We start from the raw sequence: 13,311 nt of genomic DNA, 5'->3' as shown, positions 1-13,311 counted from the left end.
TCTCACGACTATGTCGTGTATGAAATAATGTCTGTGCATGTGTGTAAAACAACAAACTGACGATTTATATGTTTATTTTATGCATTGTTGTGATTAATTGTGGCTGGAATAATAATGTAGCTGTAAACATAGTTGCCTGCTGAAATTGAAATGTATATACATCTTCATGACTAGATAGAAGTTTGTCGTTTGTCTTTACTATACACGTTAGATGTGATCCACCTCATAGTAACAATCCTGTCAGATCCTTTGAGTGATGAGTGAGAGTGTAACGTTGCAGGTCGGCCGATCTGGTTTCGTGGTTAAAGTTAACCTTTTCATGTGGAATTCTGCTTGTGATTAATTGAGGTTTACCTGAGATAATTGAATTCAGCTGATTGTCTTTAATTGTTGACCTACTTAAAAAGGGTGACTGTTGTTTGTTAAGTGAGCACTGAAGATAGAAATGTGCTGAAACGTTTGCTTGCTTGCTCGTGTCCATTTTTTTAATTCACATGCACTTTGCACTTTTGCACAATGCAATTTATAAATATTAAAAAGATGTTTTTGTTGTCTTTTTAGTCTTGAGTGGATCAGTGTGCGGTTAGCCAAACTTCCATATATATATATATATATATATATATATAAAAATACAGTATTGGAGTCAGTGGGGACCAGAAACTGGTTACGATCATTCTTCAAAATATTTATGTTGAGGAGAAAAAAGAAATTCATAGAGGTCACGCAAAGAAAGAAGGCATAACTTTTATTCTCGCTGTAGTATTGTTGTTGCTGCCGCCGCCATGTCATGAAGGCGCGTGTGTTTCTTCCGACCAACCTCTGAAAAACTTTCAGGGGGCGTGTCGTCCCCGGTTTGAGAGACGCCGCCAATCGCTGAATAGTCAGGGATCGATTCGGCGTAATCCATGCCTGCATGCCTCCACAAAAAGACAGCTTGCTGTCTGGGCAACAGCTGTCTCTTGTGCGGGTTGATGATCAACCCGAGGCGCTCTAAGTGGCTGAGTAACAGCTCCCTGTGAGCAGCCAACTAGAAAAAAAAAAACGGCTTTATTCAACAATTCGTCTCCTCCGCGTCACCCTGGTGCCATTTTGGACGTAAACAAAGTATGCTGTTCTGTGTCAGCTGCGTCACACGGATACGCTGTTTTCGTTCAGATCAAATCACAACAACGTAGGAAACAGATCCGGCATGACGCAGAGGAGACGAATTGTTGAATAAAGTCGTTATTTTTTTGCTTTTGCGCACAAAAAGTATTCTTGTAGCTTCGTATAATTGCGGTTTAACCCCTGATGTCACATGGATTATTTTACCGATCTCCTTGCTACGTTTCTGGATTTGAGAACATTTCAGTTGTATTGCTGTCTATGCAGGGTCAGACAGCTCTCAGATTCCATGAAAAATATCTTAATTTGTGTTCCGAAGATGACCGAAGGTCTTACGGGTTTGAAACGACATGAGGGTGAGTAATTAATGACAGAATTTTCAGTTTTGGGTGAACTATCCCTTTAATATTGTTAAATGAAAATTACAAAACCCATGATTACTTTTTTACAGTGTATAATCATTTAATTTTAAAGCACAGCCCCCAAAAATCAGACTTACTTTGAGATCATTCTGATCATAAAATCATAACAAGAAATAGTTTAATAGCTATGATACTGCTTTGAAAACAAATCTTTGTATAGCTATGACAGGAAACACTGGAGTTTAACAATGCCTTGGAAAAAAACAGTTCTTACATTTTTTTACATCTTAATCTTAAAAAAAAAAGCATGTGCATAGGATCATCGAAGTCATCGAATAAGCATGTGTCCTATTCTGTGTACTAAACTTCTGAAACATTGGTGTCTTTATATGTATTTTAGAGCAGTCAATGCAATGTTTGTGTGAAAAAAATCAGATGTAACCCCCTTTGTAATCATTAACATTTTCATAAGTAACTATTTTAATTACACATTTTTTCTCAGTAACTGTAACTGTTTACAATTACATTTATTTTGTAATTAAATGATGTAATTCCGTTACATGTAACTATTTACTCCACAACACTGTTTGTTTGGTGTGAAACAAACTGATTATAATTAATTGAATTGGATGTGACTTATTGCATATTGCACAAATAAGAGGGCAGGTTACTTAGGTCTTAGTGACTAAATAGAAGGGGAGTATATGAATAATTGTAACACATTTTGGTTTTCAGTTTTTTATTCAGAAAATATCTAGGCTAAAGCTTTTAAACCAATGATGTTGGAATGGTTGCCAATATGTTACTATTTGGTTTTATGTGTTTTAAGTGGCATTTACCGTGTTGCAATGTTATTACTAGGGTATTCTGGGTGATTGCTAACTGGGACAAGACCTGGGAAGAGCCCACCACAAAGTCTCTGATACTTTATTATCTAGATATAATCCACCATGTGAAAATTTGAGTCTGATAGCAAAGTCAAAAATCTCATCTCTTCCTAATAAGTAACATGATTTGATGTATCACCCATCTCTGTGGCAAAAACAGTATGATACAAAATAGAATACTTAAGGTTTAAACAAGACAAAAATCAAGAAAAAATTGCATTATGACTGTGGAATATAAAAGCAGTTTAAATCTACTTCTAATGCACACTGTAACAACAGTTATGGCAAATGTGTGCTGGATATTCATGAGCTAATTACATCAGAACATGCAACTGACCCACATTTCTCTTGGCCTAGATGATACTGTTACATTAATGCAAACTGGAAAATCCCACACTTTTTGTAATGTTGCAACCAAATCAGACCAGAAAACAACACTAAAGCTTAGATAAATGGTTATTGCATGACTGGTTATTGATCAATTCGTGAATAAAAGCATAACAATATTCTGCTACTGTTTGTGAAAGTATGGTCTTACTATAGTGAGATTTCAAAGTAATTTTAAATACTCTTCAATACACTTAAATACGCAGTAATTTTATGAAATTACTTCAGGAAATCTTTGATAGAAGATTCCAGCTCAATGTTTCTCAAACTGACAAAATATTTTGAAGCTTGTCATATAAAGAAAAATGTATATTCATTTTAAAAATGCCCAGATTTATTTTCCAATCTAAAATAATAAAAAAAAAAAAAGACACAAAATTGGGCTTCCTCAAATATCCAGTGGAAACCCGGCTCTTCAAAAAAAAAAAAAAAAATTGTAACCACTGTTCTCACCTTGCATCTGAGCTTCATGTTCTTATTTTATTGACATGGATATTGCCTTCCTTTTTGAGTGTTCTTGTCATTTTGAAGAATTTTTGGCCCGTCACCCAGCATTGCACAATTCTTGCACAGATCTTGTGTTTAGGTTGCAACCTCCAAGCCTTAATACTAAGAATAAATGGATGCAAAGTGGTCTAAAGTTAGAAGAACTAGCCTTTAAGAATTCAAAAAAATTTAACTTTTCTAATGATGCAGCTCTTCACCACAAACTAACCACCTGTTAAACTGAAAACATCAATTAGGTTGGCTTTATTTACTGCAAACCAGTAATTCTACATGTCACTACTGACAGAATCAATAAGCTCTTTTGACACTGATCATCAAATTTAAGTCTTACTGCCCTCCACAGGACACACAGAAAGTGTGTACAAGACAGAAGAAGTCCTCAATGAATTTGCAAATGTTAAAACACACACAAATAAAAAAAGTCAAAATAATCTTACAAATATGTATATAAAAAACAGGGTTTAATTGAGGTTGAATAAAATGTTTTCACATTTTGTTTTACAAATATTTCGCATGTGACTTGCATTGTGACAAGTCATTCAGAACTAGGTCTGTATGTCACTAAAAAATTTTCCCACTCTTAAACTAACAAAACAATATGATTCCTACTGAGAGCAACAAATATCAGACACATCACATTTTCTGTTTTCAGTCTCAAAGTTGCCATGTTGTGCACTATCACCGGGGAGGGAATCCACGATGTGGGCCTCCGCGGCCTCTAAATCCACCTCGCTCTCCACGGAAGTTTGGACGATTTCTCTCCCGACCCCGATCTCCTCTTCCCACAGCAGGACCACCTCGTCCTCCACGCGGTGCACCCCCACCTCTCTCTACCATGGATTTAGGAGGTGGGGATTTGGGACGGAGTCTCTCAATTTCTTCAGTACAACCAGACAAGTAAGAGCTGGGTTCACTGAAGTGGGTGGCATAAGCTTCTGCATTAAAGTTACTATTGGTCAGCGTGGGGCCCACAGTCAGCCAACCTGAAAAAATGCATAACATTTGATCAGAGTAACCATACATGCCATTCAAAATTTTTTTTTTTTCAAGAAACTAATACTTTTATTCAGCACAAATAAACTGATCAAAAGTGACAGTAAAGACATTTATTATTTTACAAAATTTCCTATTAAAATAAATTATTTTGAACTTTTTATTCATAAAAAAATCCTGAAAAACTATTATAGATTCCACAAAAATATTAAGCAGCACAACTTTTTTCAACTCTGACAATAGTAAATGCCCCTTGAGCAAAAACATTGGCATATTAGAATGATTTCTGAAGCATAATGTGACACTAAAGACTGCGGTAATGGCTGCCAAAAAATCAGCTTTGCTATTACAGGAATTAATTAGACTTAAACATTTATTAAAATAGTAAACAGTTAAATTAATTTTATTATTAATTAATATTAATTCTTTATTTATACTCCTCCAATGGAGGCTCTATCAGAATCACATCAAACTTACACTTCAAATCTCTCAGATCAAATGTGTCTGGAACTGCTTGCAGATACCTGACACACACACAATCAAAAATGCATATTTCATAAATGCATGCAAATGAGACATACAACAGACCTTAGTCACCATATTGAATTTAAAGGGGTCATATCATGCGATTTCAAGTTTTCCAGTGGGTCAGCTGGCCAATCAGAGCAGACTGCGCTTGTTGGAAGGAGGGACTTTGTAGAAAACGAAGCGTTTGAGAGAGGCGGGGCATAGAGGACCTACAATAATGTACAGTATTTGAAAAATAATGTGTTTTTTGAACATTAAAGCATGTCAACATATTCTGTTACACCAAATACACAAAATAATGATCTTTAAAAAAGCATCATATGACCCCTTTAACAGATAAAAACGAGGCTGTGAGGGATTGATTTACAGACTTTACAATGGCATGCACTGCATAAAGGCCTAGACTGTGTAATTTCCACAACTCACACATTTTGTTTCATCTGCCAAACAATCGGATGTTATTTAACAACAGTACAATCCACTGAACGCATGTACTTCTATCCTTGATTTCATCCCTATCAAAAATTAAATATGTCATTACTCTGACTAAGGTATATTAGACAGGTCTTAAGCATCTGCAAACATCTGTTCTATTTCTCATTGTCTGACAGCACGTTTTCTTACATGGGTGGGGTGTTGGTGGCAGCAATAAGCTCATCTTTCAGTCAGATGAGCTCTCTTTGTTTTGGGTACTCCTCAAATCTGTCAGCCAAACCTAAAGCACAGCAAAGCACACAATTAACCCAGTCTCACAGCTGGGCATGAGAAAGGAAGAAAAGGAAAAAAATAGAAAGAGACTGGACCATTTACCGCCATCTCGGATAAAGTTCTGAGGTCTATGACCTGTGTCCACAAAGTGTTGGCAGTAATCATTGTGAGGATTTAAACTCTGAGTGCCCTGTGAAACAAAAAGTGATATTATCTTGAAAACAGCTTGTAATAACTTCATATGTGTTATTTAAAAAAAAATAAAATCTAAATAATGTGTTTAATTCTACCTTTAGGAAAGTGCTGGAGTCTTTGTACACCTCTTCATATGGTCCGCTCTCCTCCTGCTGCTGGGGCTCAACAGCTTCCTGTAACACCATACAGCAGATACAGCCTTGACCTGATCTAATCTAAACAAAAATCAGAATTACAGCTGATCAGTGCTCACTCGCTCTCTGCTCCTCCACATCCTCCTCTGGGTCTTCACCATCAATGGGACACCTTCTTTTAGCACCAGGAACTGATGTGTCAAATGATGCCCTGCGGTAAACATAAGACACACCAGTATGACTGAGTCCATCATTATTGTCACTGTTACGACTAACGTTAAATAGCGAAAGTAACAGCATTACAGATTTAACCTATGCTTAGTGCAAAGGTTGCCCTATCATAACATTTAAAGTCTCAATTCTACATTCATATTCTACTTACGTATCTTATTTTCTATCTTACAAACATGTTTTCTACCTGCACGTCTCTCTGGTCTCTTCGATCTCTTTTTGTTCATCTTTACTATTGAGAACAGCACCGATGCTGTCGGGACTCTCTGCGCCGAGCTGCACAAACAAAACATTAGTTTCATAAAGCAATCGCATTACTCAAAGCTCCCTAGTATTATTTTGGCAATGCTCGCTGCCGCCTGAGTTTCTGTCTTTCACGTATTTCTTGCAACCGGCTGTTCATGTCGATAATATTTTACAGGGAAATAGTTTCTTATACAAATATTTGGTGAAAACAATATTGCGGCAATAATTCATTGTCAACGTGAGGTGCCGTCGCGCAGATTTGACATCACCATGCTGCTAGATGCATGCTATGACGTCGGTAAACGGGTGCTAATACGTTCTCACTTCTTTGTTATAAAACATCATGTAAATAAAGAGTTATTACATTTTCTCCTTCATAATATTGTTATTATGCTGAGGAAATATTTAATCTTAAATGTGGGGTTTTCAAATCCCTATTTTTCTTCTTTAGCCTATTTAAATGTGCGAATGTTTTTAAAGCATGTATGTTGTGCAGCCTCTGCAGTGCAGCGCTTCCATCACACGGTTGTTTCAAATGCTGTTTTTGGGGCGTTTGTATTGTTCTGATTCTGAAAATTCATGTTTAAAAAAAAAGTATTTTATGCTCACCAAGGCTGCATTTATAGGCTGTTACAAATACAGTGAAACAGTAGCATAATATCGTGAAATATTATACTTTAAAACAACTGTTTTCTATTTTAATATATTTTAAAATGTTATTTAGGCTATTCCTGTGATAGCAGTTGAATTTTCTTCATCCATTAGGCTACTCCAGTCTTCAGTGTCATATGGTCCTTCAGAAATCATTCTATATGCTGATTTGGTGTAACATTTCTTATTACTATCATCAGTTAAAACCAGTTGTGATGCTTGATCGTTTTTAATAAAAACTAGCCTAATAGTTAAATTTATTTTACTATCACTTTTGATCAATTTGATGCATCCTTGCTTAATAAAAGTATTCATTCCTTTAAAAAATCTTACTGCCCCCAAGCTTTTGAACGGAAAAGTGTAATTTTTTTTATTGCAAATTGTACACAACAAGACAGGGAATCAACATAATAATTATTATACTCACAACAATAACAGCAACAATGAGGGGAAAAACACAACAAGGAACAGGAATCAATAGAAGTACAAAAAGACATCAAATAAAAATACATTAAAATAATAAATAGGCTATAGAGAGACAAAACGTTTCAGACTTTCTATTTAGTTTTTTTTTTTTTTAAAGCTCTGAAACATTTTCAAAAACTCACAAAGAAATAGGCCTATATATTAAAGGACGGCTTACATTTTTTTTTCCATTTGCATGTATGAATATGATATTTACCCAACAATAAAACAAAGTTGACAACATCCAGAAAAAAAAGAGAATTTAAATCACACTTAAAGAAGAAGATGTCTTGCAAAACAAATGGAGGAATTGTTTCCATTTTTACTGATAACCAACTATGAATATCAAACCAGAATTTAGAAGTAACCTGAGAAGAAGTGTGTAATTTTTATTTAGACAAAATGAAATACAGAAAGACATGTGAAGCGGTTTTACCGACACAAGAGGGCAGACATGAACCTTGTTTCGGCTGTTGGTCATTGCGGTCATCCCTGAATCCGTGATCAGAAGATTTCACACTATAGAGCCCCAGAGAGACCAAAACCGATGACCAGACTCTTACTGAAATAATGCCAGCACTGTGCACTCTCATTTAAGTGCAGATTCTCAGAGGTTCGGCGCGTTCCTTGAGCTTATATGTAGTGCCGTGACTATTTTGGAAGTATTTTTAACAATTTATTTGCAATATTTTGGTTATTCTGCACCTTGACATTTTTGACTTAAGACATACTAATTTTTGACCTTCTTTTGCAAAACTTCAAATCTCTGGTGACTCAATCATAAATATGCATGAGTCATTAAGCCCCGGGCTTCTTAGCGTTCTCTTTTATTGATCCGCGTCTGAGCTGCTCCGATAACAGCCAAAGACAATTATGAGACAACTCAAGGACCATGTCTCCACATAGAGGAACTGTTATTGTTATTTAGGTTATGGTGACAGTGACAGACAGGCTGATCGTGATGGATGTGAGATGTCGATTTCTCTTCACCGTCTGCTCGCTGCTCATCGCGTTCAGTGACGGGTCTCCGTTCACCGACTGCGTTCAGAGCAAAGGGAAAGCGGGGTTTTACGAGGGATCCATAGACTCAACCGAATCAGGCGTGAAATGCATGAACTGGAGAGATGTGCCGGGTGTTATAGAGCGGTATCCGGGAAAAGGGCTCGGGGATCACGGTTTCTGCCGGAATCCGGACGGAAGAATTCGGCCCTGGTGTTTCTTCCCAAACAGCCGAGGACGCATAGACTGGGGGTACTGCGACTGCAAGCAAGGTAGCCTAACTGTTACCAGATAAAAGTATCTAATTTGCTATATCAGCCGTTTATATGAACTTATGTGAGGGAAGATCAGTGCGTCAAGCAGGTTTTATTTTCTTAAACAAAAGAGTTACCTCCACGCGCCAAGTTTGTTCAAGATTGTTAAGATTAGTTTAATGTTTGTTCTTAAATATTCTGCTAAATTTATGATTCAGGATTAAACCATAGGCAGGTCAAAAATAGTGCAGGGCACGCAAGCAAGCGTACATATGAACTTAATAGTTTATAAATGCATCCACCCGTGGGAAAGGTATATGCGCGCCCCAGATAGCCTAAACTGAGAACAAAGCGGCCTCTCTCATCCGGTGCAAGAGGTCGTTTTATCATATGCTTAAAGACAATCTCCAACAGCAGTTTTTGTAATTTGATATAATTTCGGCTGCAGCATTGGCTCATTGGAAGTGATTAATTGTGCACAAGCGCTCTCTCAACAGGCTCGCTCGCTCTCGCGCTTGGTTATTTCTGGAGCGCGAGATAAAGAGTTAGTGCGCTGATGAGGAAGCCAGTACGATGTAATTTGACAATCACTCAGTATTTGAAATTATAACCTTTGTGACAACGTGAGAGAATAAATAGTTTTGAGACGTATGTATTTTACGGGAGACGGGGGCAATGTGTCACACCTTTTACCGCAATGAATAAGGTAAGTTTGTTTTAAAAGTCAATTTCTGTATAGAAGTCTAGGCTACAAAAAAGCTAACATGTCCACTGGTTTTCCCAAGAAAAAATGTTCATGGAACACACGCTGACCTTTGTGACAACATGCCCCAATGTGGGATAATGTGACATATAGCCCCAGTCTCTCCTGTGTCACCAGAAACAATGAACTGTTTTGTGGTAGGCCTACATAGGCAAAAGCTGTGGTTAGTAGGTACATTTGAAGGATAGGAATGTGCATCCTCATGGTCTCTGATTTAGCATGAAATTTTCATCAAACTCTTTTCTTATAATATCCCTAGAAAATTTGAATACAGACACAAATAGTCTGATGATGTAACCAACAGGGTCTAATATCGGCCATGGAAAGAAAACTTGGAGAAGAGGCCTAAAACTGTGGGCCGAGTTCCTCCATAATCTTTATGTATTTATTATTTTTGACATTTGTTTACAACCTTTCCAATTATATTAGTTAAAAAGCTCTTTGCATGTGGACATTCAATGTTTTAATGTGTATTAAATGGGAACCGGATGAGTTTATTTAAATATTTTAGTATGTTATTAGTTTATATTTCCAGCACATCAGCCGACTATCAATTTCCAAACATTCTGTGAATGTTTTGAAGCGCTGAAATGTTTGAAGAACATGTGCTGCCATCATGTGTGTACTGTGTGTGATTTATAACTGCTCTGAATGCAGCAGCTGGGCTGCACATACTGTAAACACTTAATGCATGAAAAGTGCTTTCACACACAGACATCTGTTCCAGTAGCAAGTGGATATATATTAATACTGTTGTGGCCAAAATTGGAAAAAAATCTCAAAGTCTTTTTAATGCATGTTTACATTATTCTATTTTATGTGTCTAATTGTATGTAGTATTTAGGGTAGCTCTTAGGTTAATACAACTTACTTGGCATATGTTACATTAAAAGTATAAATTATTGCACTGTTTTGCCCAAGTTTATTGTAATTTGATAAGAGTCTATATGAGAACTGAAATAGCTCTTTTAGCCACAACTGCAAATTAATATACTGTAAATCTGTGAATATTATGTCCAGTTAGAATGGAAAGATGTATTTTAATAGTAAAGTAATGACTTTTCTCATCTCTGCTCACTGGCTTTATAATAGACCTGATTGTACTGCTTGTACTCAATAGCTTACATTGTTTCCATGACATACATTATAGCTGGCAGTAATTTGCAGTATCACACACACACAAACACACACATTTATTATAGAACTGACGAGAACACATGTGGAGGTTAAAGCATTCCTCTGTCATCACATAAAGCAAGTCATGGATTTATGTTTTCTTGCTGCATAACTGGGAATATTTGTAATGTTCACATTTATCAAAATTACGGAGACCAGCGGAACCAAATGTTTGCAGAACATTACATTTTATCACCTGTCTGAGCAGGGTCAACAACACTCTCAAGTTTAACTTGCGAACTTTGTGTGCGTTTGCAGGTTCTTTGCGACTGCAGGGAGGCAGATCCAAGCTGGATGGAACAGTAGAAGTGTATCTGAATGGTGTGTGGGGAACCATCTGCAGTAACGGCTGGGATGACCGAGATGCCGCTGTGGTGTGTCGACAGCTGGGACAGGGGTAATGCACATACATATACATACAGTATGTATAACATACCGTCATAACACTTGTACTATTTCTGTAGTTATGTATACTGTGTGCAATATCTTGATGACTTACTACATTTGCCAAATATTTGCAGTATACCACAGAGAACACGTGTAGAATGTCTCATAATGCAATGCTTTGGACTTGACCTTCCAATTCTGAGTATTATCACCCACAGTGCAGGGCGTAATGCTTACCTTTTGCCTAAGGAGGAGCACATGTGCACCTAAGTTGAAAAAAATGTTTTTACTTAATAAAGGGTTACAAAGATTTGATTTATGAGTACAAAAACTACACCAGGTTTTTAAACATTTCTGTTTAAATTGTACTTAATAATTATGTAATTATTTAAAGGTCTACTGTATATGCACAACACAGGACTTTTAATTATAAACAAGACTGAAATACGCTGTGACTCTTATTTTGAAATGTATATGCTTTGCTATTTCCGACTGCTGATTCAAAAAGACGAGGGAGGTAAAATATGCACTCTTAAAACCATCTACAACATATTGCAATATAAACATCATAAAGTAAACACTGGTCAAAATTCATCAACAGTAGATCACAAGCAATCTATTTGCAAAAATGTGCGGCATTCATTGATTGTAAATCCGCAAACCTGTAGAACACGCAATGCAGTAGAGTTGCTACTTTGAAACATGCAGCTCTTGTATTTATTTTTTTAGTCTTAATAACCACATTCCTGTTTTTCTATCCCCAAAGTTAAGACATCTTAAAATATTAATTCATATTTTTTAAATCATTATTTAAGAATTTTGATGATCTTAAATTTCATAAAACTGAGGATAAAGGTTCTTTTTTGTTTGCACACATGCTTCTAAATACATTTTACAGAACGCACACATTTCTTTTTAGTCGCAAATGATCGTCAATAGAGTCAATTTAAACATCTCCTTCTTGACTTATTCAGCAGGACTATCAAGAGTTAAAGGAATAGTTCAACTAAAAATTAAAAATCCACCATAATTTACTCTCTCTAATGCCATTCCAAATTATTTTACTTAAAAAAAGCAATTTAATACAAATATAAAAAATTTTAAATTCTAAAGTACCATCTTTGAGATACTAACAGGATGCCAGTTTTTGATTGAAACATGCAGTGTGCTGAGTTCATATGACAACAATGTCTTATATACTGGTGTTACTAGTATAATGCATATGGTTTCACGTTAAAAATAGTAGGCAGTATACAGAGTAAGAACAAAGTAAGAGTGTTAGTTTATTTTTTCCCAACACCTAAATACAAACTGGACAGTCCATGCACTGCTGAAATATACAGCATTCGTTATGTCTGTCCTCTGTGAACTGTACAGTAGTAAGGGATGTGCAGAGAGACATTTAAAATACATTACTTGTGTTGTATTCAGTTTTTGAAGCTCATTGTTGTCACTACTGGGATAGTTACTGTGTTCTGATGACCATATGCTGCCCGTTTGTTTATTACCTAACCACAAAACAACCTTTGTAAGGTTGTGCATGGAATCCTTTGGTATTTGACCCCAGTGAGCCAAAGGTCAAAGGTCAGTTTTTCACCTTTAAAATACGACATATGCTTAGTGAGTTGTCCAGCGGTAAATGTGTGTGCAGGTGTTTTAAAAGATCGCTGATTTCTCCGGAGAGTTCTAATCTTGGTCACGAACACACCCATGTGGTTTGTGTCTATCACGCTCACACGCATGCCTATCTGAGAGCGTTCGTCTGAGATCATTACTGAGCGTGCTCAGAGAGAGGTGACCGCAGGGTCTCATAGATCACATGACACAACAGTGACAGTTATAAGTCTGACAAAAAGTATTATTTTACCATTAAAACACAAATGGACACATACACATGTGTGGACCTGTCATCATTTGACCTGGGGAGCTTAGAACCCATTTGTCATTTATGAATAATTCATTGGGTCTCTCAACTTTGATAGATGAATAGACATGAATTATTTAAAGGCTAGGGAGACAGATAGACTTCACAGACTTTGATTTATGTCTTCTGTCTGTCTGTCTACCTCAGGGGTTCTCAAGCTTTTTTGATCTGCACTCCACCCATGTAGCAGAAGCCGTACACATTAAGATCTCATAGGCAGCAAATTATGTTCTTAGGAATAAAAACACATTTCATTGTTTTGTCAGTTTCATTATCATTGATTTATTACTAATTTTTCATCCCCAACATCATTTTAGGACATCATAGTAATTCTCTTGTTTGTATACTGGCAATATACAGTATATATATATATATATATATATATATATATATATATATTATAGGGCTGG

General features: G+C 36.3%; 1 protein-coding gene and 1 pseudogene across 1 annotated transcript in view; one reads left to right on the top strand and one right to left on the bottom strand.

Moving 5' to 3' along the window:
• Positions 1-3,712: 3,712 nt before the first annotated feature.
• On the bottom strand, positions 3,713-7,888 carry LOC107656744 (N6-adenosine-methyltransferase subunit METTL14-like; annotated as a pseudogene).
• Positions 7,889-8,357: 469 nt separating this feature from the next.
• Positions 8,358-13,311, top strand: part of LOC107656290 (neurotrypsin-like) — a 41,656-nt gene continuing 36,702 nt past the window's right edge. Inside the window, exons 1-2 of the mRNA XM_016444058.1 lie at positions 8,358-8,669; positions 10,849-10,987. Of these exons, the coding sequence (XP_016299544.1) occupies positions 8,360-8,669; positions 10,849-10,987 (449 nt within the window). The 5' untranslated portion in view covers positions 8,358-8,359. The remainder of the gene's footprint in view (positions 8,670-10,848; positions 10,988-13,311) is intronic.

Source organism: Sinocyclocheilus anshuiensis, unplaced genomic scaffold (assembly GCF_001515605.1).
Source record: "Sinocyclocheilus anshuiensis isolate Anshui unplaced genomic scaffold, SAMN03320099.WGS_v1.1 scaffold85, whole genome shotgun sequence".
Taxonomy (NCBI): Eukaryota; Metazoa; Chordata; class Actinopteri; order Cypriniformes; family Cyprinidae; genus Sinocyclocheilus; species Sinocyclocheilus anshuiensis.
This window is presented reverse-complemented; position numbering and strand designations above follow the sequence as displayed.